The sequence below is a fragment of the Babesia microti genome, chromosome II, assembly GCF_000691945.2.
Source record: "Babesia microti strain RI chromosome II, complete genome".
Lineage (NCBI taxonomy): Eukaryota > Apicomplexa > Aconoidasida > Piroplasmida > Babesiidae > Babesia > Babesia microti.
Window position 1 is genome coordinate 1,380,168 of NC_027206.1, and position 22,184 is coordinate 1,402,351.

General features: G+C 36.0%; 16 protein-coding genes across 16 annotated transcripts; 9 read left to right on the forward strand and 7 right to left on the reverse strand.

Annotated features, from left to right (window-relative positions):
- Positions 1–25: 25 nt before the first annotated feature.
- On the forward strand, positions 26–725 carry BMR1_02g03950 (hypothetical protein; the record flags this gene model as incomplete). The annotated part of the gene is made up of 5 exons (XM_021481743.1): positions 26–67; positions 88–258; positions 279–571; positions 592–667; positions 690–725. The coding sequence occupies 5 exons, from the start codon at positions 26–28 to the stop codon at positions 723–725; spliced, it is 618 nt and encodes a 205-aa protein (XP_021338348.1).
- On the forward strand, positions 914–1,473 carry BMR1_02g03955 (hypothetical protein; the record flags this gene model as incomplete). Its single annotated transcript, XM_012793095.1, has 2 exons — positions 914–1,344; positions 1,365–1,473. 2 exons carry the CDS (start codon positions 914–916, stop codon positions 1,471–1,473), a joined length of 540 nt encoding a protein of 179 aa, XP_012648549.1.
- Positions 1,646–3,956, forward strand: BMR1_02g03960 (leucyl aminopeptidase; the record flags this gene model as incomplete). The annotated part of the gene is made up of 7 exons (XM_021481744.1): positions 1,646–1,896; positions 1,917–2,247; positions 2,351–2,668; positions 3,101–3,301; positions 3,426–3,549; positions 3,571–3,631; positions 3,653–3,956. 7 exons carry the CDS (start codon positions 1,646–1,648, stop codon positions 3,954–3,956), a joined length of 1,590 nt encoding a protein of 529 aa, XP_021338349.1.
- BMR1_02g03965 (DDX5, DBP2, ATP-dependent RNA helicase DDX5/DBP2) lies at positions 4,542–6,600 on the reverse strand (the record flags this gene model as incomplete). Its single annotated transcript, XM_012793097.1, has 3 exons — positions 4,542–4,744; positions 5,039–5,296; positions 5,469–6,600. 3 exons carry the CDS (start codon positions 6,598–6,600, stop codon positions 4,542–4,544), a joined length of 1,593 nt encoding a protein of 530 aa, XP_012648551.1.
- Positions 6,601–6,845: 245 nt separating this feature from the next.
- Positions 6,846–8,166, reverse strand: BMR1_02g03970 (hypothetical protein; the record flags this gene model as incomplete). The annotated part of the gene is made up of 4 exons (XM_012793098.1): positions 6,846–7,085; positions 7,238–7,384; positions 7,741–7,998; positions 8,020–8,166. 4 exons carry the CDS (start codon positions 8,164–8,166, stop codon positions 6,846–6,848), a joined length of 792 nt encoding a protein of 263 aa, XP_012648552.1.
- On the reverse strand, positions 8,500–9,252 carry BMR1_02g03975 (eRF1 methyltransferase catalytic subunit MTQ2; the record flags this gene model as incomplete). The annotated part of the gene is made up of 5 exons (XM_021481745.1): positions 8,500–8,562; positions 8,583–8,651; positions 8,672–8,704; positions 8,727–8,876; positions 8,899–9,252. 5 exons carry the CDS (start codon positions 9,250–9,252, stop codon positions 8,500–8,502), a joined length of 669 nt encoding a protein of 222 aa, XP_021338350.1.
- On the forward strand, positions 9,460–9,930 carry BMR1_02g03980 (small subunit ribosomal protein S11e; the record flags this gene model as incomplete). Its single annotated transcript, XM_012793100.1, has 1 exon — positions 9,460–9,930. One exon carries the CDS (start codon positions 9,460–9,462, stop codon positions 9,928–9,930), a length of 471 nt encoding a protein of 156 aa, XP_012648554.1.
- A 258-nt stretch (positions 9,931–10,188) lies between these two features.
- BMR1_02g03985 (conserved Plasmodium protein, unknown function) lies at positions 10,189–11,627 on the reverse strand (the record flags this gene model as incomplete). The annotated part of the gene is made up of 7 exons (XM_021481746.1): positions 10,189–10,368; positions 10,389–10,572; positions 10,594–10,640; positions 10,661–10,945; positions 10,967–11,202; positions 11,223–11,589; positions 11,610–11,627. 7 exons carry the CDS (start codon positions 11,625–11,627, stop codon positions 10,189–10,191), a joined length of 1,317 nt encoding a protein of 438 aa, XP_021338351.1.
- Positions 11,842–12,138, forward strand: BMR1_02g03990 (26S proteasome non-ATPase regulatory subunit 9; the record flags this gene model as incomplete). Its single annotated transcript, XM_012793102.1, has 1 exon — positions 11,842–12,138. One exon carries the CDS (start codon positions 11,842–11,844, stop codon positions 12,136–12,138), a length of 297 nt encoding a protein of 98 aa, XP_012648556.1.
- A 320-nt stretch (positions 12,139–12,458) lies between these two features.
- BMR1_02g03995 (conserved Plasmodium protein, unknown function) lies at positions 12,459–13,556 on the forward strand (the record flags this gene model as incomplete). The annotated part of the gene is made up of 2 exons (XM_012793103.1): positions 12,459–13,017; positions 13,039–13,556. 2 exons carry the CDS (start codon positions 12,459–12,461, stop codon positions 13,554–13,556), a joined length of 1,077 nt encoding a protein of 358 aa, XP_012648557.1.
- Positions 14,747–15,433, reverse strand: BMR1_02g04005 (Cg8 protein; the record flags this gene model as incomplete). Its single annotated transcript, XM_021481747.1, has 3 exons — positions 14,747–14,866; positions 14,890–14,996; positions 15,019–15,433. 3 exons carry the CDS (start codon positions 15,431–15,433, stop codon positions 14,747–14,749), a joined length of 642 nt encoding a protein of 213 aa, XP_021338352.1.
- Positions 15,434–15,595: 162 nt separating this feature from the next.
- On the reverse strand, positions 15,596–17,557 carry BMR1_02g04010 (conserved Plasmodium protein, unknown function; the record flags this gene model as incomplete). Its single annotated transcript, XM_012793105.1, has 3 exons — positions 15,596–16,815; positions 16,874–17,118; positions 17,139–17,557. The coding sequence occupies 3 exons, from the start codon at positions 17,555–17,557 to the stop codon at positions 15,596–15,598; spliced, it is 1,884 nt and encodes a 627-aa protein (XP_012648559.1).
- BMR1_02g04015 (conserved Plasmodium protein, unknown function) lies at positions 17,663–18,041 on the forward strand (the record flags this gene model as incomplete). The annotated part of the gene is made up of 2 exons (XM_021481748.1): positions 17,663–17,971; positions 17,994–18,041. The coding sequence occupies 2 exons, from the start codon at positions 17,663–17,665 to the stop codon at positions 18,039–18,041; spliced, it is 357 nt and encodes a 118-aa protein (XP_021338353.1).
- Positions 18,042–18,109: 68 nt separating this feature from the next.
- Positions 18,110–18,822, forward strand: BMR1_02g04020 (ribosomal protein L43, mitochondrial, putative; the record flags this gene model as incomplete). The annotated part of the gene is made up of 3 exons (XM_012793107.1): positions 18,110–18,291; positions 18,313–18,466; positions 18,538–18,822. 3 exons carry the CDS (start codon positions 18,110–18,112, stop codon positions 18,820–18,822), a joined length of 621 nt encoding a protein of 206 aa, XP_012648561.1.
- Positions 18,915–20,740, reverse strand: BMR1_02g04025 (conserved Plasmodium protein, unknown function; the record flags this gene model as incomplete). Its single annotated transcript, XM_021481749.1, has 6 exons — positions 18,915–19,323; positions 19,348–19,534; positions 19,607–20,170; positions 20,191–20,299; positions 20,381–20,588; positions 20,613–20,740. The coding sequence occupies 6 exons, from the start codon at positions 20,738–20,740 to the stop codon at positions 18,915–18,917; spliced, it is 1,605 nt and encodes a 534-aa protein (XP_021338354.1).
- BMR1_02g04030 (conserved Plasmodium protein, unknown function) lies at positions 20,994–21,744 on the forward strand (the record flags this gene model as incomplete). Its single annotated transcript, XM_021481750.1, has 3 exons — positions 20,994–21,148; positions 21,170–21,338; positions 21,562–21,744. 3 exons carry the CDS (start codon positions 20,994–20,996, stop codon positions 21,742–21,744), a joined length of 507 nt encoding a protein of 168 aa, XP_021338355.1.

The window sequence follows — 22,184 nt, forward strand, 5'->3', positions numbered from 1 at the left end:
TAACTTGTAATTGGTTCTGGGCAAGATGTCCGACAAGGATCATTATATGGCGGCAGAAATATCTTCGATAGGTAAATTTTCATCCACATAGTCCACACTTTGACTATTCCACAAATTCTATACGTCCTCAATGCAGTAAAATCACTAACCATCGCCTCTAGGGACACTAGTAGGCAGTTATTACTCCAAAATCCACAACTTGTATATGCTATTAGTCATTGTATATATTTGTTGGATATTGTAGACGAGTCTTTGCTGGTAAGTGCCGAATTATTTAGCCTCTGGATGATACGGACAGGGAAATCGCACGGATCAATAAACTTGAAAGAAAAGGATGGGATAGCCAACCATTAGAAACTTTTGATACAATTGTTTCACCGTTAGCTCAACAAGTTCATCCTCCTCCGCCTCCAACACAACCCTTACCTCAGCAGCAAAATCCTTATAGACACCCACCATCAGTCATTAAGGAGACTCGAATTAGCGAACCGACTGACATATTCCACAACATCGTACCGGCACCTAAAGCTCTAGTGGATGAGGTGCTGAAGAATAAGGAAATATTGACCAAGTAATTTAAACTTCATTTAGTATACAAAATGCCACCAAGGCAGAAATGGATACCTGGCCTCAAGAACAACGGGCTCAAGTTATGTCAATTAAGGCAGTAGGCATAGCTCGTAATTTAGGCATTGAAGATTCGTGGCTATCATGTCATATATTGATGGCTTTTTATTGTATTAATCATATTTAAATCCAAACAATTAATTTGTGTAACATTTGGTTGAGAATTGTAGAATAATTGATAGTTGTAGCAAATTTTTGGTAGACGCAATGGTACGTGTATATTTCTACAATGTTTTATAGATGTGTATTAGAAATAATTGTTCTAAGAATGCATGTGACTTAAATTATGTCAGTTGAGCATGTAAAAGGGATAATTTCAAAGTTAGCGGTAAGGAGTAAAATACCGCTGGTTAACGGCAAAATAGACACTAGTGGTCTAAGCGAAATCGATGCTGAATTTTTAAATTTGTTTAACAAAGAGATATCACTTTTCAAAAGGGGATGCAAAGATGAAATTAGCGCGCAAGCACTAATTAATATGTGTCTAAAATTATTACAGAATAGAAATTGTAACTTAGCATATCAAAAACAAATCACTATAAATAAATTCATTAAAAAATGTGCGCCATTACCTGAATATTCGAAATATGACAAAGAATTAGCTCAGGTAGATAATATGAGTAATAATTTGCATGACATGCAAATTGGTAGGCCCATAAAAAAGATGAATAGACATTTCAAAATAGAAAAGGTAGATAATATAATAGCACAATGTGGGTAATTAAATAGTTAAATAGTTGGAAGGATAGTCTAAGAGGTGGTTATTTGCCATCAAATATGTACTTTGACAGAGAATACAAGGCGCAGCCAATTAAAACGAGGGATATCGTTTATATTGAGAGGTAATACTGTTTAAATTTGACATATAAATGTGATGTGTAAATGCAGCATGCATTAATTTAGAATATTGTCTAATATTTGTATCAGATGTGACATGGATACGTTGGGGTAGCACTACAATAACATTATATTCTACCTACTACACAAAGTAATTGTAATATTAGTGACGATTTTACAAATGAATACCGCTGTTAGTTGTGAAAAACTGATCGTAACTCCCTTTGTTGGTGATATTGTAACTGTGAACTTTAAAAAATTGAGCGAATATGTTAAAAATGAAGCTCAATCGCTTATATATTTAGTAAATTATGACTCAGAAACTAAGGATTTTGATATTAGTAACTTGAAAGGCTTGCCGAAGGAAGATTGTCCCTTCAGCAAGCCCCTAAAAGCACTAGCTCAAATGAAAAAATTTGAGGCTAAACCTGGGTATTTTTCGTCTAATATAGATCTCTTCTTGAATGTACCGTTGATATTGGCGAAAGTTTGTGCTTTTCATCCTTGTTTGGAGTGTCTAAGAAGTCGAAAGCGATGGATTACAAAGAATATGGCCAAACCATTGGCGAGGCAATTACCAAGCAGAATGTCAAAGTTACGAATTTAATTTCACTCTTAAATCTTTTTGAGTCCAAAGAACATTTGACAACATTCTTGGTAGGGGTTTACATGGGTTTGGGTGAAGATAAGAGATACAAGAAGAATAGAAAGACTGACTACAAATTTGATACCGTAAACATTTATTCAAAAGAGTCAATCAATGATGTGACTGAGGCGATCAATGTAAGTTTTCATAGCATTTTGGTTGCAATATGTGATTGTTGCATTCTGTCTATCTATAAAAATTGGGAATTTTGCAATGTTTAATATATATAATCTCATTAAGAATGCAAAATATTTTGCCCATGGAAGTGACATTGCCAGACAACTAGTAACATCGCCTTCTAATTACTCTAATACGATCAATTTGTCGCAATACTTTGCTGAATTGGCCAGTAGTTTGGGTATGAATGTTAAGATTCTGGAAAAGGCTGATTGTGAGAGATTGGGAATGGGATCATATCTATCAGTGGCAAAGGGCAGTCAATATCCGCCTAAATTTGTTCACGCTCAGCTAAATACCGAAGATTGCAATGGTAAATTTGTGAAGGTTGCTTTGTTAGGCAAGGGTCTTACTTTTGATTCTGGTGGTTATAATATGAAGGTGAGTACCATACTAATAATTTAATTTACTGAAATTCACTCAATTTTGTATGTCTGGGCAAATTTTATGTAAATCGTCACACCAAGCATCATGCATATTATATCATATTCCAGCATTAAATATCATCTAATCACATCCTACAATTATCTATACATATTCTAAATCTAAACTATATACAACATTTTAAACTGTGGATAATTGATTAATGGTAAACTCCTGCTCCTTATTCTAATGATATAAGAATTTCTATGGTCTGTCAAATATTTTGTACCCATTGATACATTATCAAACAACTTACTTTAATTGTATATAATAAATACGAATATATAATGATGAATGTGTATAGATATAGTATATTTATTTTTATTCTTGTCCCGCTAAAACAATCCTCTTGTCATACTTTTTTGTCTTTGATTATAAGAAATCATTCAGTCTGCCGCATCTAAAATCGAATTGATGAAAATGGACATGGGAGGATTTGCCGCAATTTGCGGGGCAATGCTCACATTGGCCAAGATAAAACCCAAAGGTTTACAAGTTCACTTTTTGTCTCCACTGTGTGAAAACATGGTTAGCGCCGCGTCTTATCGTCCCGGAGATATTATAACTGCCAGCAATGGTAAAACAATAGAAGTAAGTAACCAACTGTAATATTACATTAAAAATGGTGTTTTGGGTTGGTTTTAATGTGAAAGATATTTTTTGTTGAATTTCTGAAAAAAAAAAAAATCAATTTTCGAATAAATTTATTATCCAGGTATTAAACACTGATGCTGAAGGAAGGTTAGCTTTGGCAGATGGTCTTGTATATGCTGAGAAATTGGGTGTAGATGTGATAATCGATATTGCGACCCTAACGGGTGCTGCCATTGTTGCATTGGGTAATCACTTATCTTATATAGGTGAAAAATATGCCGCCTATTACACTGATAGTGAAACTATGAACCAACACTTTCAGAAGGGGTAATAAAAATTAATATTTAGATTGGACTTAAGTGGAGAGAAGGCATGGAGAATGCCTATTGTGAAGGAATACTCCAAGCAATTGGAGTCTAAAGTGGCTGACCTACAAAACATCGCTTCGCCGAACATAGGGGGAGGGTCTATCGTGGCTGCGGTTTTTCTGAAGGAATTTGTTGATAAAACTCCCTGGATCCATTTTGACATTGCGGGGCCAGCATCCTGTGGAACTTTGGGTACGGGCTTTGGTGCTAATACATTGGCGGCGGTTGTAAAATCACTGAGTGATGACTTAGCATCAAAAAAGGATACCATTCATGAGTTGTGATCTGCATTTGTATATGATCAGTAACTAATACTACTAGGCATCTGTTAGAAAGTCTGGTTGTTATTGACCCTTTTAAAATTTATTTATCTGCACTAAAGTTTTATTGTTACAGTGGAAATAAATACATAGCTAGTTAATTTGTAATAGAACAATTTGAGTTATAGTCTGTAAAAACCGGTGTGTTGTGATATATCAGTAATGAATGGCGTAAACGCCGCGCATTCATACTGGGTTTCCGAGGCGTTACTAATTCAAACATAAACACATTTATTTATATGAGAGCCAGTAATTATTTAAATTTTCACCATCTGCTAAATTTACTTGTGTAGTGGGAGGACTACAATTAAGGGGAATTTTCTTTACTGACATGTCAGCTTATATTCCTTGTTAAATTTATCCACATAAATAATAGTGGTGCAATGAGTATTTGTTAACTTTACATTTATAACCATATATCCACTAATGATTAGCAGCCAGCTTATATAGCTTGGTTTTAGCGATGATAAGCTGGATTCATAATAACAAATTTTAAGTTTTAATGGCTAGCATATAATATCTACACCGGTTTTTGCAGTAGTTCATGTATCAGCGTCTACCAAGGGGCACGTAGTTGGAATTGTTCGACTTAGAGTACCCACCCCAACGTCTATTTCCACCCCCGCTGTAGCTTTGCTCATGCGCTATCCTCGACAATTCAGGGCTGATAGGCTGGTTAGCCTCTCGGAGTATTTTGACCAGATCCTTGGCTACTTTATGCTTGTCTGGGGTTAGAAAGGTATATGCAACGCCTGAATTAGTTCTTGTTACAAATATATTATCAATGGAAGGATAAGGATACAATGCTAGAATAATCGCAAATTAATAAAAGCATCACGGAATGTCATAAGTATAGATGATATATCAACAATTGGTATATATTATCTATACTTATATATATATGTATGTAAAGGAGTATTAAAATACAGGTAGTATTTCAATTTTAGCCGTAAATGCTTTGGGGCACTGTTTTTAAATTGAAGGTGGTACTAAATAGTCCAGATATAGAAAGAATTGCGAACAAAAGTGTTTTAAAAAATACGTACCCTTAGTGCCAGCCCTTCCAGTTCGCCCTATTCTATGCACATAATCTTCTATCTGATTGGGAAAATCGTAATTGATCACGAATCTAACATCCTTAACGTCAAGCCCCCTGGAGGCTACATCGGTGGCTATCATGATCGGATGTTTGCCAGATTTAAATTCGTTAAGAACCCATGTCCTTTCATCCTGTTTTTTGTCTCCATGTATCGATAATGCGGGCCAGCCGTCCATTCGAAGTTCTCGTGTTAAAATGTCAGCGCCTATTTGAGCATAAGCATAATAGTGGAATATAAATGGTAACTTTTTTGCAGAAGTTATAACATATGAATATCATATATATAATCACGGCAGATGGATAATTAACAATGTGACTGAGCGTCGAATAGCATATTTAACAATATACCAGACGATAATACATAGAACGAAACTTACCCTTTTTGGTGTCGGCAAAGATGATGATTTTGGATCCATCCATTAATTTTGGTAGCAATGATTTGAGAGTAGGTTTCTTTTGGTGTTCTTGGACGAGCATGATTTCTTGCGATATATTATGGCATGCAGTCAAATTTAGAGACCCAATATTAATATGCACGGGCTCCTCCCTGCACAAATCGCGAGCTAGAGCTTGTACTTCCTTTGGCCAAGTGGCTGACCACATGAGAGTCTGTCTATCTGGTCTAATTTGACCCACGATGCTTCTTATCTGCGGTTCAAATCCCATATCAAGCATCCTATCAGCCTCATCTAGAACCAAATAAGTAACGCGTCTTAAATTGGTGACGTTTGATTCTAAGAAATCAATCAACCTTCCAGGACAAGCAAGTAAAATCTCAACACCACGTCTCAAATCTGCAATTTGGGACCTTTTTGGTACGCCGCCATAGGCTACTGTATTTTTTATCCTGGAAGAATGGCCAAATTTGTTGCATTCATTCCGTATCTGTTCCACCAATTCGCGCGTAGGGGCCAATACCAACACTATGGGTCCATCTCCCGGGCGCAGCAATTGTTGTGCATTGATATGAACGATAGAAGGTAATAAAAATGCTAAAGTCTTGCCAGAACCAGTTTCTGCAATGCCTATCATGTCCCGCCCGGACAAAGCTATGGGCCAACCCTGAGCTTGTATAGCGGTAGGTTCCGTAAAACCTACTTGCTTAAGGGCATCAAGCAAATAATTGGGGAAAGATGAGTATTCGAAGGATGTTACAGGCTTTGGAACATCTTTACCAGAAATTATGATAATTTCCTTGAGACGTCTAAACTCCTCTACCCTCTGATGGGTCATAGCAGAGATTTTTGGATGTTCAACGTAGAAATTTTTTTCAAATGGTACCAGGTTTTCGCTCTTCCAGTCCACTATGGTTAAGCGGCCCCCTAAGTTTGAACTAGAGTCTCTATTATAACTCCTTCTGACATTGTATCCGCCGTAGCTGCGGCCTCCGTGGTCATGGCTGCTGTAATTCCTTCCATAACTTGCATTGTCGTTAGGCCTGCCTCTAGAGCTGCTTCCATATCCGCCGCCAAACCCAGTGTGGGAGGCAGTACCGTAGCCGTACGACATGGGAAAGTGAGCCCCACTGCCACATCTTCATGTTGTTATAAAGTCACCAAAGCTCTCAATACATCATCGCATTGTACAAAAGTATACATACCTACACATGTTGGCTGTATATTCTACTTTTCTAATGTATCATATGGTATAATTACTATTTTAAAAAATAGTCAATTTGATTGATCGTGTCATCTGCATATTGCTACACTTTGTAACCATTACATGTCAAGCCAGTCATTATTTATACAGAACGGTTAACTCCCTAAGAGTTTGGCCATTGAACTTAGTTGGCTTAGCCAGTTGCCGCCAGTGGCCGTCGGTGTAGCGGTTGAAGCTGTGGTCACATCTCCCGTAGATTCTTCCCTGGGCGGCAATTTTATGATTAGGCAAGTTGCGGTATCCGTATTTTGATTCTCAGAATACTTGTCAAACAAAGCGTTGCCATGGGCACAGAAGAAAATCACGTGTTGTGAATCGATGGGACATACGCCAATCTGTGTCAACGGCATATTGGGAAAATGCGCTATTAAGCAATAGTAATTGGTATTGAAATAATAAAAACATGGAAGAATAAATGGTTTGGTTGGTAAATTTTTTGTGTCATGTTAACACATGTGACTTTGATGGGACAATTAAGGTTACTTACCTTCCCCTTTGGATAGTAGTGCAGATGTTCGTCAAACGCGTCTTTATGGCAAGGCATCGTTGGTCTTAGGGTAAATGTTGCCAATGGATCTTTTTCAAAATTATTCTCCAGTGTAAGTCTGTGAGTAATGTTTATAAATTCGATATTCTATGTTAGTGTTATATTGGAATTTTTGAGATGCAAATAAAATTTTAGTCAAGTGTATAGTCTAAAAGTGTAGAATTAAGGTGTTGTAACCGCTATGAAAATAACTATTAAAAATTATAGAAGCTTCAACTTGTCAAATACACAATTAGATTGTGGATAGCAAAAATACATGTGTTATTAATTTAAACTTTAATCATATAACATTTTTCAACGTTATGACATTTTTGGATAAATTTGACCAAAATTGATACGGGAAGTAAAATATTTTAAACTTTGTGGTACCAAATCTACTAATTTGAGATAATTAATATGTAGCGATTAGGCAAACATAACACAGTGGGCGGGACGGCACCTACCTTAATATACTGTAAAGCGTCATTTGTGTGAGATGTTGCGATAACTGGGACCACTTTGGTTCCGTTCCTGGATATGTATCCCTTCCAGACTACTTGATTAGATGGTTGAGATTCCAATTGTTTGTTAGATTTAGTTGTGTATTTGGCAGAAGTGGTGGATTTTTGCTGCTGTGTTAAGGGCCCTTGGGTGAAAATTTGTGGAGCATGTCTCCTCAAATGTTCGCATAGGTACAACCTGACCCTAATAGGCGCATTTGTCTACATTAACTTGCGAATTACTTCAATTGGGATTGGATGGGAGTGATGGTTAGTAGGTGGCATTGGAGGTACATTTGGTGAATAATTTTGCACTCTTTGATCCATGGAACGGTAGTCGGGAGGCAAGTACCCTGTTCCATCTCCCAAATACCCACCGTATCCACTCATAGGAGGATTGCCTGTGATAATTGTAGTTTTATTAAGATTTAAGTTCTTTGCATCAACTAACGTTGTTTAACTGGCTGCTATGCTCTCGTTCCATGGATTAAAACACATCTCCAAGATAACTAGAGCATCCACTGGTGTAGGGCGGTACAAGGGCATCCATAGGCAGTTATATGCTGTTCATAAATGGCACAAATATAGACCGTAATTTATCTGCCAAAATAACTAAAATATGTTTAAATTATATGATATGGAAAGTGACTATTATACAATTAGAAACATTCTGTAAATGAATGTGTTTTGGGAAATGTTCCACGATGGCACGTATTTGAATTGCTAATATTTACAAATACGAATAATAGTGTATACTTCATTGTAACAATAGCGAGTTAACAATATCTACATGACAATTGGTGTACCTTTACGATATATCCCATTAGCTCTAACTCTTTTATGATTGCTCCTGGGTTATTTTGTTTCTCTAGCAACTAATTGGTACTTGACATACCAGATAGATAAGTCCAGTTGGACTCAGATTATTCTATGTCATCTAAAAGCCTCACCAGTGAAGTAGATAGGAATTTGTTAATGGTTACATTGCCATCCGGGCCACCATTGTATGACAATTCGATCAATTTTTTACCGCAATCATCATAATTACAACATTTAATGGACGAGCAAATATGGTCAAATTGCTGACATGGTATATAGGGCTAAATGTCAGTCAATTCTTACTGGGTTGAATATCATAACGTCAAATTCAGAATTCGTCCATTCCACTAGTGACCCCCTTACTCCGTCAGTATATGCGTTGGTGTTATTCAATTTAGCAGTATCTAAGGACATTAAGGTAGCATATGGATTTAGGTCAGAATTTAATATAAACGTGTGGATTCCATGTTTAATTAGTGCCATAGCTAGGCTGGTGGATATGTAACCACTTCCACATCCAACCTCTAGTATAAGAGTGGGGTTTACAGCTATTATGGTCTCAAGATCACTGGATATGGCATCTGAAAGGGCAAAAGTATCAGAAGCAGGTGGATAGACGTTGTTATCAAGCAATATGTAATCAGGTAACACATTCATAAGCAACTAATGGAAGTATTATTAGCGCGATAGTCTTTTGTGAGATAATGAATAATTGTTTCTGGATTTGTATTGGAATCTCGTAGTAATGTAGCGTAGAGCAGGTGATAATAAGTTAGTAGACCTAGCGCCCCATAACAAGCATTGGTATTATTGTGGTGTAACGTGTAACGTAAATATTCAAATATTCTGTAGATAAGTGATAATATGGAGTCTGCAGACATACAAACAGAAAAGGCTTTCCAAAAACAACCCATGGTTAGCACTCGGAAAATGCAAACGCTTGGAAAACGTGCCAGATATTGGAAGGATGTAGGAATGGGATTTCCAACTCCAAAAGCAGCAAAGGAGGGTGCTTACATCGACAAAAAATGCCCTTTTACTGGTAACATTTCTATTAGAGGGAGGATCATCAAGGGTATGGTCATATCTGCTAAAATGAAGAGGACGATTGTGTTGCGTGTTTCATACCTTCACTACGTTCCCAAGTACAACAGATTTGAGAAGAGACATAGTAACATCCCTGCCCATTGTTCCCCCTGTTTTTCTGTAAAGGACGGTGACATTGTTACTGTAGGTCAATGTCGTCCGCTATCTAAGACTGTGAGATTTAATGTTTTGAAGGTGGAGAAGAATGATATTTTCGGCACTGCACGCAAGCAATTTAGGATCTTCTAATTGTTAGCTATAATATTGTTTGTATGTTGGAAAATTCAATATTCATCGCCTAATTTTATTTCACCAATCAATCTAGTGTAAATACATCCATTATTATTTCGTATGGGTCTACTGGTACCTTCCATGTATTTAATATCATGAATATCGAAAGCTGACGGTTGGTGGTATAATTAGTAATAGCTATTTATTCATGAAAATGGATATACATAGTTATATATGCGATAAAATTATGCCATTGAACAAATAGAATTTGATTTATTAGTTCGTGGTTTGCGCGAATGTCAATGAATTGTCGTTGGGTGTAAATAATTGCCTCAGATAAGTGTATTCTTTGGCACTAAACTCGGGTTTCATTTGGTCCAGTCTCCTAATCAGTGCAATTTTCAATTTGTTATAACTATTTGCATCGATTTGGGTCGCGGATTGTTGCAGCCTTTTCTGAATATGTAATGACATACAACTTTTTTCATGGTGATAGCCAAATCATGCGGTTCAAATTCTTCTAGGTGGTGGTATACCCATTTTTTGAAGTCAAATCGTTCAAAATCAGTGTCAAAAGTGTCACTTATTACATATTTCATCAACTCATCATCCTTTACCATAGGCAACGATTTGTTTAAAGTCTTGATTATGTTTGACAGACTGGATTAGTTGCTATATTACTTCTGCGGGGGATATTCGTAATGTCTCTTATTTATGTCATCAAAAATCTACATTAGATAGCTAATACCTTGATAAATAAAGGTATATCATTAACTTTTGCACTAGCAAAAGCGCTAAGAATTTCTGAAATTTGCAAAGGGTCTGGCGCAGACTTTAACTCTTCCATTGTTAACATTGAAACTATCCTATAAAATTCCAAGTTTCTATACTTTATTTGAGAAAAGATGGAAATCATTTGCACTGTATCGCCAAATTTCGGTCTGTCATTATCTGATAAAGTTAGCAAGTTTGTGTATTGAATAGCGATGGCGCCAATAAATCCATAATCAAACACTGCGCAGTTTGCGTATGCCTATGTTAACCAATTAGTTACATTTGCCATTCTCAATAGATTCCCAGATGATGCCTTATGGATCAGTAACTTGAATGACTTCGATAAATGTCTAAAGAAGTACTTATCATGCAATTTGCAATTGCCATAAGAGCCAGCAAGCAGGGCCAATTGGGAAGGGGTGTAGTAACGTAGTTTGGGGATGATGAATTTACCCAAACGTTCCAAATCGATTGCACATTTCAGTTTCCCTAGATAATGGCATAATCGTGGAAGATCTAAATAACATTACGGTTACTGATGATAGTATTGCGCAAACGATGGATTCGTGACGTAATGAGAACGAAACGGTAGTCACTGGTGTCACAACCGCCCAAGTCTACCAAACGTTTTAGTGCCTTTAGGTATAGAAAGGGTGGTTTGCGCTTGGTGCGGTAAAGATTCCAAGCAGATAACACCTGATTGGCATCTGTGGCAAATGCTATCAATTTTGGCAATCGCCATAAATAAGAACGGGAATGAGTAGAAGCAGTAAATTTTGCAGGGTAATTGTACACTAGTCTTTGTGTATTTTCAATTGATCGACAGGGAATGTATCGCTCAATGTACCTATTCCAACGCCCCTTGCCAATTTTCTTGTGGAATCTGTACACGGCAAGTTGTATCTAAATTGTGACAAATTTACTTTAGTTAATGCTATCATTTGGATTTTGCGATGAATAGTTGTACAATGGTGATAATTGTTGTCATGTGGCTAGGAAATGTGTAGGGCGTATAATATGGTATGTATCCATAGTAAACCATCATTATGAGTATGGCATGGCAACATCAGTAAGAGAAATTATAAATTATATATGATTTATAATTTAATTAATAATTAAACTTGCAAATTTATTTGATCTAATGTTGTCTTTTAAATGGATAAGAGTTGTGCCACTGATGTGAGGGAAAAACTTCTGGCCCTAGACACTAAACGAGCACAGATTGAACAAGAAATTTTAGATTTAAATAACAAACTTAACAGTGCAGAAATGGGTTTTGTCGGTTTAAAACAACCGCTAGTGGATAAGGAAGGATTTCCCTTGTCGGACATCGATATTTGCACCGTGGCAAATGCCAGACATAAATTGATCTGTCTCGGGAATGACCTTAAGCAACTAATGGCGGAGGTTGAACAGAGGCTCATTGATTACCACAAAAGCTGTTCAAAGTGAGACTGTAATTGTAATTTTTCGTATCACTAATCCGCCAGTTTAAAATAGTACATTCACATTCAATTATGCATAATATTAAAGATCTAAATATAATCACTAGTCTAATTTCCGTGCATAAGTCAAATATTGGGGCTGTTTATGGTTATTAAAGTAACTGTGTATGATTATTTAAATTCTAGGGTGGTATCTAAATGCATGATGCTTAAATTGTATCGATGTTGTGGATTTATATTTAAACACATAGTTTTCGGGTAGATGTATAAGATGATTGTGTAGAATGTAACAAGCGTAAGGGTTGGTATGACGACCCCATTTTTAAAATGAGCAGGAAGGGGCAAGATCGTATGCCGTTCCGGCCTGATGTGCCACCACCTCATCCTCATCACATGAACCCGTATCCTTACAAACAGCCCGATCCACCAGATCCCAGATATCCACTATATCCCGACCGGTTTGACCATCCGCCGCCTGGCTATCAACCGCAGTCATTCCAGCCTCCACCGCATTATCCACTACCTCAATATCAACCACCGCAACATCAACATGGCATCTACAATGAGCGACACTATCCCGCCATACAACCTATGAACCAGCAACTTCCAATAGCGGCGTGTGCCCCTCCTATGGCATCTGCAGTGGGACACCATACAGAAAAAAGTGATAACCTCCTAGCAATATCCCGCTTAGCTATCTTTATCATTAACCCCAAACAGAACTACCAACTTCTAGAGGAAGATTTGAGGGAACTTTTCAGTTATTATTGTGCCAATGTACAAAATATTACTATATGGCACGATCGAGCTGCAGCGGAGGTTGTTTTGTCATCTCTATCAGCTTGTACATCAGCTTGTCGTGACTTGGATGGTTTATTTCTTCAAGGTGAATAGTTGTGATATGTAGGTGTTGGCACACTCAAGTGTGTAGTACTTAATCCGGGACAAAATATTGAAACGACACTCCCGCCCCCAGATAATGTTCATATGAGACAAATACCAGAGCTAAAGAAGATTTGCAGGCTAGAATTGATAGATATTTTCACTTATGAGCCAGATTTTAATGTTGCCAATAATATACTGGGGCAGAATAATTGCAACGTAGAATATATAATGTCGCAAACTAGCAACAAAGTCGAATTTAGTCTAAGAGGTAAACCCAGAGACAATGCACCAGTAGCTGACAGACTCCATGTCGCCCTTAGTAGCAACGATTCGATATCGTACCAGAAGGCGGTTGATTTAACTGAAGGGTTGTTGATTACCATTGTGGAGAAATTTTATGCATTTTGCTCATCTATCGCAAAACCAGCCTCCCCTGCTGCTGGATTTCGGAGGCATGAATATCAAGAACGGCCTGACGGGTCACTAGAATATTTAGGCGCTAGAGAAATGGATAGGCCGCAACAAATGTGGAGAAATTGACGCCTTAAATCCTATATATTGGTCATTTACAAATAGCTCGTAAATTGTCGATGTGATATATAAATACCACCTGTGTGTGACATATGGCTATTTTGTAATGAAATAAAATTGATGTTTAGGTTGAGGAAGTCTACCATTAAATAACTTATTTCATTTATTAACAATCGCATGACAATTGATTATTTTATTATATATTTAATGAGCATCTTGCGGGCGCATACTTAATTATAAGTATTATTTGTGTGGATAAACCATATTTAAACTTGGATACGGTCCAAGATAATCTAGTAATTGTCTAATAATTCGTCGAAACATTTGTAGGTTTTTATGCGTTCTATATATTTGTACGGCATTTTGTTTGTTTAAATAACATTTATTATTTATCTCAGAGAATTATGGAGATTCAAACAAGATTTATTATGCTATTTTATAGTTTTCAGTATAATTGTATACGTTTAACTGTTGTTAGATACTATCTGTTATATTATCGGTTTAATATAACGATTAGTTGTTACTTATAGGTAGTACTCCGTTATTTATATGACAAAAAGTGACAATATATGATTCTTATCAAATATTTTAAATTATAAATATGAAGTAATTTTATTTTAAATAACTATATTTAATGACTGAAACTGGTTAAATAATTTGTCATGATTGTATATATTTTTTTTAATATACTATGCGAATTAAGTAAAGTTCCATTTTGTTTTAATTATTGTACGTGAATGCTAATAGATAAGTCATTAGAAATGAGATTATTTTGAACTATTAGATATGGATTCTAACACTGGTATGTAAAATATGGCATTCATCATTATGTCCATGTATTAATTTTTTGCTAAGTAATTCATGAATTAAATTGGCTTTTAATGATTTGTTTTTGTGCTTTGTCATTAGTTAGCAATTATTATATGATTCTATGTTGTAAATTTTATTTTTATCTACATTAATATATACTGATTTCATAATTAATTACATACTTAGTGGCATTTGTTTTATTTAACCCTTTGTAATTGGGAATCGTGTGGTAATATTAATGTGTCACTAATCGGTTATTGTATTACATAAACTTGTGAAAAATTATGTAAATTAAGTGGATAATTGATAATAACTAGTAATGATGAATGAGTAGCACAATTAATCATATAGTTAGTAAATTTATCAGAAACCCCTGCAAAACAAATAATCTATTCGATTTCTTCGGGCTCTACTCTTTCCATATCAGGATCGTGGTAATAGTTGCCAAGATGCGCAAAATGCGGATGTCTCGGCATGTAATCTTTCAAAACCCAATTGGGCCCTCGTTCCTACGTAAAAATATTTTGCTTACACTCCTCCTTCTGTCCAAGTATCTGGACACAGGGTTAGTGTTCTCAGCCCTATCCCTTTCCTGACTCGCCTTAACCCATTCCACGGTATAACGCTTGGGACGCACGCCTAAATAACCAATTAGAACTACCAATATATATGACATTCTGTATCAGAAAAGATAATCCAAAAATCACTACAAATAAGGGTAAAAATGTTATATGCGCGGGATACTGAAGTAGCCATGCAGCAAATTTTTTGTGCTGTCTACCAAATTCTCCAACTAGGACTGTGTGAAATACGCCGGCAGGTCTTAAAGTCCAATGCTCCCAATTGTACTTGTGATTGTAAACTGGTCTCGAGTTTCTATATTTCTTGGGTGTCCCATCTTCATTGAATTCGCGGGGGGGCGGTGGAGGCAAGTGAATACCATGTACAGCCGTGGCAAAGCCGCGTCCACTCAATGTATATTCAAATAGTATACTTTTTTTAATATAATTTTGCAATTTGGCCCTGAACATGGATTTTAGGGGCAAGTGAACCGAGTGGCGATAAGCCGGATTCATAGCCAACCCGCCCCAAGGTGACAGTAGGGCTCATACCTTTACCAAATCATTAGTAAAAGATAGGGACATTCATGGCTCATTTATCCAAAACATAACAAATTAAGTATATGTATTAATTGCATATTTCTAGGTATTCTACAAATTATTGGTTGTTACAAGCAGTTAGATGTGCTGCTGTGCGTACCTAATGGCCATTTTTGCAAATCTGAACTGTTGATCATTTAACCTCTTCTCAGTAGCTAACCATTCAATATGTTTCTCTATCTCATTTAGAAGCTGGAGGTCTAGTACAAATAGTTTTAGTTGACCAGCACAAAAAATACTTACTATCAGATCATCCGGGTTAAACGAAATCAATTTCCTCCTAAACTCGCGAATTAAGGCCTTAGATAGGGGTCTAGTGTGGTATTGGCTTTTAAGCTCAGGGATCAACTCCTTGTCAATAACCGACGACTCTCTTTCCTCGAATCTGATTCTTACCAGTCCGTGTAGAAATAATCTTAGGCCCCTGGGAGCTAATGCTGGTGTCCTAAAGACGAGGGCATGCAAATATGTTTTTAGTTGCAAGGGAAGCGGCGATAGATCTGGTATAATATTAGTGTTAGGGTTTAGGTCAGTAAGTTTATTAGACGCCAACAATTCAACAGTGCCAGTGTTGAAATGATATACTGTAAATATTTCAACAGGCTCACCAGTAACATTATCATTCAGTATTGGATAAGTCATGTCATATTTGGAAAGGGGTAGATTTATTCTGAAGTCACGTGGATAAGGACAAAAATCTAATATGCGCGTGAGTAACTCGAATTGTGATGCTCGGTACGGTGGAGTACATTCATAAATATGTTCGGTCAATTTGTCCTTTATAATTTGCATGATCTTTTGGTAGTACTCGTATAACTTCACCATATTTTCATCACTATAATCTATTTCAACTTCAATTAATGAACCATCAATTCTAGTATGGGCATTCTCCTGCCAAATACATCCGGGTAATATATGTTGTTTGAGTCTAGTAGATATAAGAAAGGATTGTATATGCCACAGATTAGCCTCCAAGTCTGTAAGTTCAAGATGGGATAAATTGTTCACATTTGCAATAATTTCATCCAAAATAGTGTATGCTGGGGAAAAATGTCTCATGCGCAATAAACCTTCAGCAGACCAACTCAAATACTTAAAGTCAACAGTATCCAGTGCTTCATTTATACTGTGCCCTATTTTCTTAAGGAATTTGGTTCCTGGGTGGAATTTGAAATTGCCATATCCTTTCAAAATCAGTCCTAACGACTCGTAACGGTAGTAATCACTGCCAATATGACACCCGTCCATAGCATCAAACAATGCTTTAGCAACAGCTAAACTTGAGTATCCACTACGGCCTATGTAAATAACTAATGCAAATTGATATGTGATATGATGATATAGTCGAAAACGAACCTAAAGAATGGATAAAAAAAGGGATGCGGAACAATTCAATCTCTGCGGCACGCGCCACAATTGATTGCTCAAAATTAGATAAGACATGCTGGGCATTAGCATCATAAAATAGTGACAAATCATCAATAATCAGCTGCAAATCTCGCATTAGTAAGTGTGAATGCCTCGATCCTACTAAATCCGCTATTTCATAAATCCACTCTCTATATACAGCATCCTGGAATATGAACAATGATCTTAATAGTCTAAATTAACAATAAATTACCGGTGAACGTAAACGCCATTTGCATAAGAATTTCGATCAGGTAGGGAAAAAAAGCGGTGGAGTAAAGGTAATGCAGCTTCTTGACACCCGTGTCTATTAAGCCGAGTAAGAAAATAAGTTAAATCGATTAACTCATACGGTTCATAGTCAACAATATTTGATGCTATATCAGATAGCAAATTATCTATTTGGCATTTGGGCGTATCGTGTGTTATGGATTGCACACGAAGTATAAGTTTAGTGGCTATGGTTTGTTTCATATGTCCAGGTTTGCCATATCCGCTCATGCAAGATTCTGAAAAGTGTTTTGTTGTGATTAATTGTGTGAAATGCGATAGAAAAGTGTTACTGCGTATTCTGCACTTTGCAACTGTGAATTTGTTGCAATTTTGCAACCATTTTTGAAAGATTCCCTCCATGTACCACGTAAATAGCTTTGAACAGTGTTAGAAAGCTACATTCGTGTATGATAGATTGTAATCGGTTAAATACATGGCTTTTATACTACATTGAAAAACTGTCTGATGAATACGTTACCCCCACCTACCACTCTGATCACGGATATCATGATCGGTGTTGGTAGATCATCTTTCGTTAACAAAATTTTTTTCTACAAAACTTTGAAGCAAAAATTGAGAAATTTTACCACTAATAGTAGTGAGTTAAAGCAAGGTGCTTACGGATTCAAAACGGGAATTCTGTGTATAAGCCTATTAACTTATCCCTTCTGGTCCAACGGATTACAGGAGGCATATTGGTCGTTCAAATATGGAAAATTAAACAAAAAGGAGATTCTATCAGACCGATTCCAATGGCTACACGAATGTATGATTGTAAGTCTATAACATGATACAGAGAGATGAAATTGAGCAGTTGGCTGTGACAAGTGAACCCAAAAGTTAACATTATTCGAAGTAAATTTTATAAATTTAAGCTTTTTAAAAGGCCAAGACTTCTAAAAATCTCCTTCCATGGCAACTCTTGGAGTGTGGCAACTGAAGAAGATTAGACTTAGGTACAGTGAAACTGGGTATAGTAGCACTGGGATTAGATACTACATGAGACATCTGTTACGAGACTTTACTCTACAAAACCCACAAATTGAAATTACTAGAGTTCATGAGCAATTTGAAAATCCCCAAGCTACTTTCGTGTAATTAACTATTTCATATAGTTACTTGAATGGTTCAGTATACGATGTAAGCTTGAAAGATCTCAAACCATCCCAAATTGACCAAATACTTCAGCTGCATAGAAATTCAGTTGGAGGAATGGAGTATTTAAAGCACGGAGGGCCAAAGGTTTGGACTATTCAGCGTTCAATACAGGTATAGTATGTTGATTGTTAAGTTACCACTTAACACAACACGTTGTTCTATATCATGACGGACTAATTTAGGGATTGTGGCAGCCGTGTGTCAGTAATCAACTACAAAACTCTGCATGGTTTAGGAGTAAAAATGACAAAAGGAAACACCTGCCAAAGTACTCAAAAAGATCCCTGGATTTGGCTTGTGAGGTAATAAAGGGGCATGGTCGTTGGGGGGATGAAAACTTGTTTCCAAAGGGATGGGATCAACAATATCTAAAAAACATATTTTCTCACCCCTTTGTCAACGATTCATTGGCCGCTAATTATTCAATAAACAATGGTGACAATGATACTAATAAAAATAGCGATTAAATATAACAAGTGTGACTTTTGTTTGTATAAATAGACACCCGGTAATTTTTCCAAATCGTTGTGATTAATCAACAATTAGACAATTAAAAAATTCATGAGTGTACTATGCGATTTATCAATCTTTCTATATTCATTCTGGATTTGTTATCCATGCTGTGTTTAATATTGTTGTATCTATCTTTTAGCGTATTGTATACGTTTTGTGGACAAATACCCAAGGTTACATACATACTTAGGATTGGTGATAAATCCCAAAAAATGAATTCACCGGCCCGTTTAATAATTTCATCTGCCAATTTTGGATTACTGGCCGATTGTGTATCGTAGGTTTTCTCAAAACTTTTACAAAGTGCTGATATAGCACGAGTGCTTAATTGATTTAAGTTACAAAGGACGACCTTCTTGCACTCACTGCTTATCCTAGTCCTGGAGTATGAAAAATTGTGAGAGTTGCCAATAGCTGTGAGTATTCTAGCACAAATTTCTGGTGTGACATCTGGTCTAAATTAATCAGTTGCTAATTACTGGTTTCTAATGCAATTATCCAATTCCTGCCAGAAAGAATTTTTTGACCCCTTTATTGTGGCAGTAGATAGTACTAGGTTGGCGAGTTTGGCACCAGTAAATAGTCCTGATTTCAGCTGGTTTACTAGCGCGTCAAATAAATCATCCAGGGCTAATGGCTGTAAGTTAAGGCGTAGCATTGATATTCCTGAGTTAACGGTTAATTTGTAACTTATTATGCATTAAAAAAACAAATATATATATATATATGAATACATACCACGTGTGACAATTGACATATCATTGTCGTCGAACGAGGGGATGAACCTCGCAATTTGGTCCTCAAAAAACTTTTTAGTAGAGGGTAACGGATATGTAACTGGCTCATTTTCGTTTTTATCAAGTGAAATAATCGTTTCATCCGTCATTCCCAGTTTTTTGAGTGTTGTTACATATATTTGCCTATCAATTGGCATTATTGTATCTAATGGGAAACATTGCCTAGTAAATGACATTATCAATGATATTAGATCAGATAAATTTATTGATTGATAGTGAGATATGTGCTCAAGTTGCTTGCCTAGTATATTAAAATATTGATGAGATTTGATCCCGCCTACAGATAAAGTAGTTGCTATTGATTTTATGTGTCGTATATCCATTTCAGTTACAAATTTTATTGAGTGTTGGCACATTTTTTGGTAGAAATTCATGTTAAAGCCCCTACTCTGTGAGTTGGAATGGATAAAAAACAGAATATCAAGTAAGTTAAAGGAGTCTGAAATGTCTAATGCCCTTTGGTAAACCTGTAGATTGTCAATTTGCAATGATGATAATGCACGGACTAAATAACCAATTTCATACTAGTTAGGGCCAAATCTGTTGGCTCTAGGATGTTTATCCAAGGTTTAATTTGCTCAACTAGATGTGGTACAACGGCGAATTTTTTAATCAATGAATTGTTAGTGTCCAACTACATTACACTGGTAAAGTAATGTATTAATTGATAATACAACATTAAATAGTGTTTAGATTGAATAGTTAGAGTAACTACCTTTGAGAAGGAATAAAGCAGCCCTGCCATTTCCTTTCCATCCATATCAAACATTGTTTGCACAGATTCAGTGGCGAATTTGTTCCACCATTCTATGGATTTAAGTCCTACGTGCTGGTACCCATGTGCAATAAGGCAAACTTCACTGGGTCGAAAATATGGGACAAAAGGCAATAATTCATCTCTATGAGATAGTATAACCGATGGACTAGATATATTCATCAGTTATTACCTCTCAGTTCTGAGTGACAGAGCGAAATCCCTAAGTGCGCTTCCAAGATTGTCAAAAGTGATAGGTTCCCTGCCTAGAATTTTCAAGAAAACCTTAACACGAACACCTCCGCAAACATTCATAAACATATTTATATTAATTACTAAATTTTTTAACTGTTGAGGTCATCCTGGTATGTGTTGGCACCATACCAGTGTCTTGGGTATAACCTATGACCTGTTTCTCTGTTTAAATTATTCTTATTAGTGCTTAATTCTGTTAATATATTGTTTTTATTAGTTATGCGAGTAGAATTTTATATAAATAGTGATATTTTTACGTTAAAATACAATTATTGCTGTGACTGTTAATAATTGTTATCAAAATTTTTGTACACTGCAAATGGATCCTTACGACAATGTTGTTGGTGGTAGACTAAAGCTCAGGAAGAAGGTTAAAAAGGTATGCAAATCTGAACTCCAAAATGACAGTGGTACAACATTGCAACGGACCACTGGTTCTGGAAGAATTGTATCTTCTGGCAATACTGTACAAGGGTAAGTGATTTTTAAAAATAGCTTTGAAACTAAATTTATGGATGAAGCACAGAGTGGCGATTTTATAATAATCAGACATCCACAAACGCATGTAGAAGAGGAACAAAAAATTATATACATAATGAGCCAAAGGTCATTGAATATCGCAAATCCCTTTTCCAGTGATCTAATAACGACAACCAATTTTTATATAGGTAATCATACATTCATTGTATTATTATTTTTTGTAGAATGCTTCAATTACCACCCATATATCCAATGTTATTTTAGACTAATCAATTACACAATTTATTGGTGTACTATTATTGGATGATATTATTAAAATATTAATTACCTCTGGTTAAATATGCATAACTAATGATCTATATTAATTTATTTATACATAGATAAATTAATATAATCAACGGTTTAACATAGGTAAGCCAGTGACTACTACTCCCGGAGAACAGGTGTTCGGTAAATCTAAAGTAAAGATGCGACAAAAGGCGGGGATTTGGAGTTATAAAACAATAACGAAGGAAGTTACCAGGCCATTAACAGCGGAAGAAAGGTTGGATGAGAGGACCAAGCTAGGGAGAGATAAGTATTGTTGGTGATGGGAAGTATAATGCGTTAATTATTGATTTCTATTTATGACAGTAAACTGCGTATTCACGGTTATTAATTATAGATTAGATACAAATTATGAATTATTTCGGCTTGGATAGCTAGCGCTATTAAATGTTTCAGCAGCCATCCCAATCAGTATTCATTAGTTATTTTAGTGTGTAATTTAATTACATAATTGTCACAAATTATATACAAATTATCTGGGAGAATAATTAAAAAGGAACTGGTATTTAAACTACTGTATATAAACAAGTAGATTTGTGGTAAATAAAACATTAACGGTAAAATCCAAAGGCAACGAAAAATATATCATTAGACATAGGTGATTACTTGAATTAATTAATAAAACTGATCTTTAATAATACACGACTCATAAAACATCTATTAATTTTTAGATATGAACACAGCAGCTGGTAAGCAATGTTAT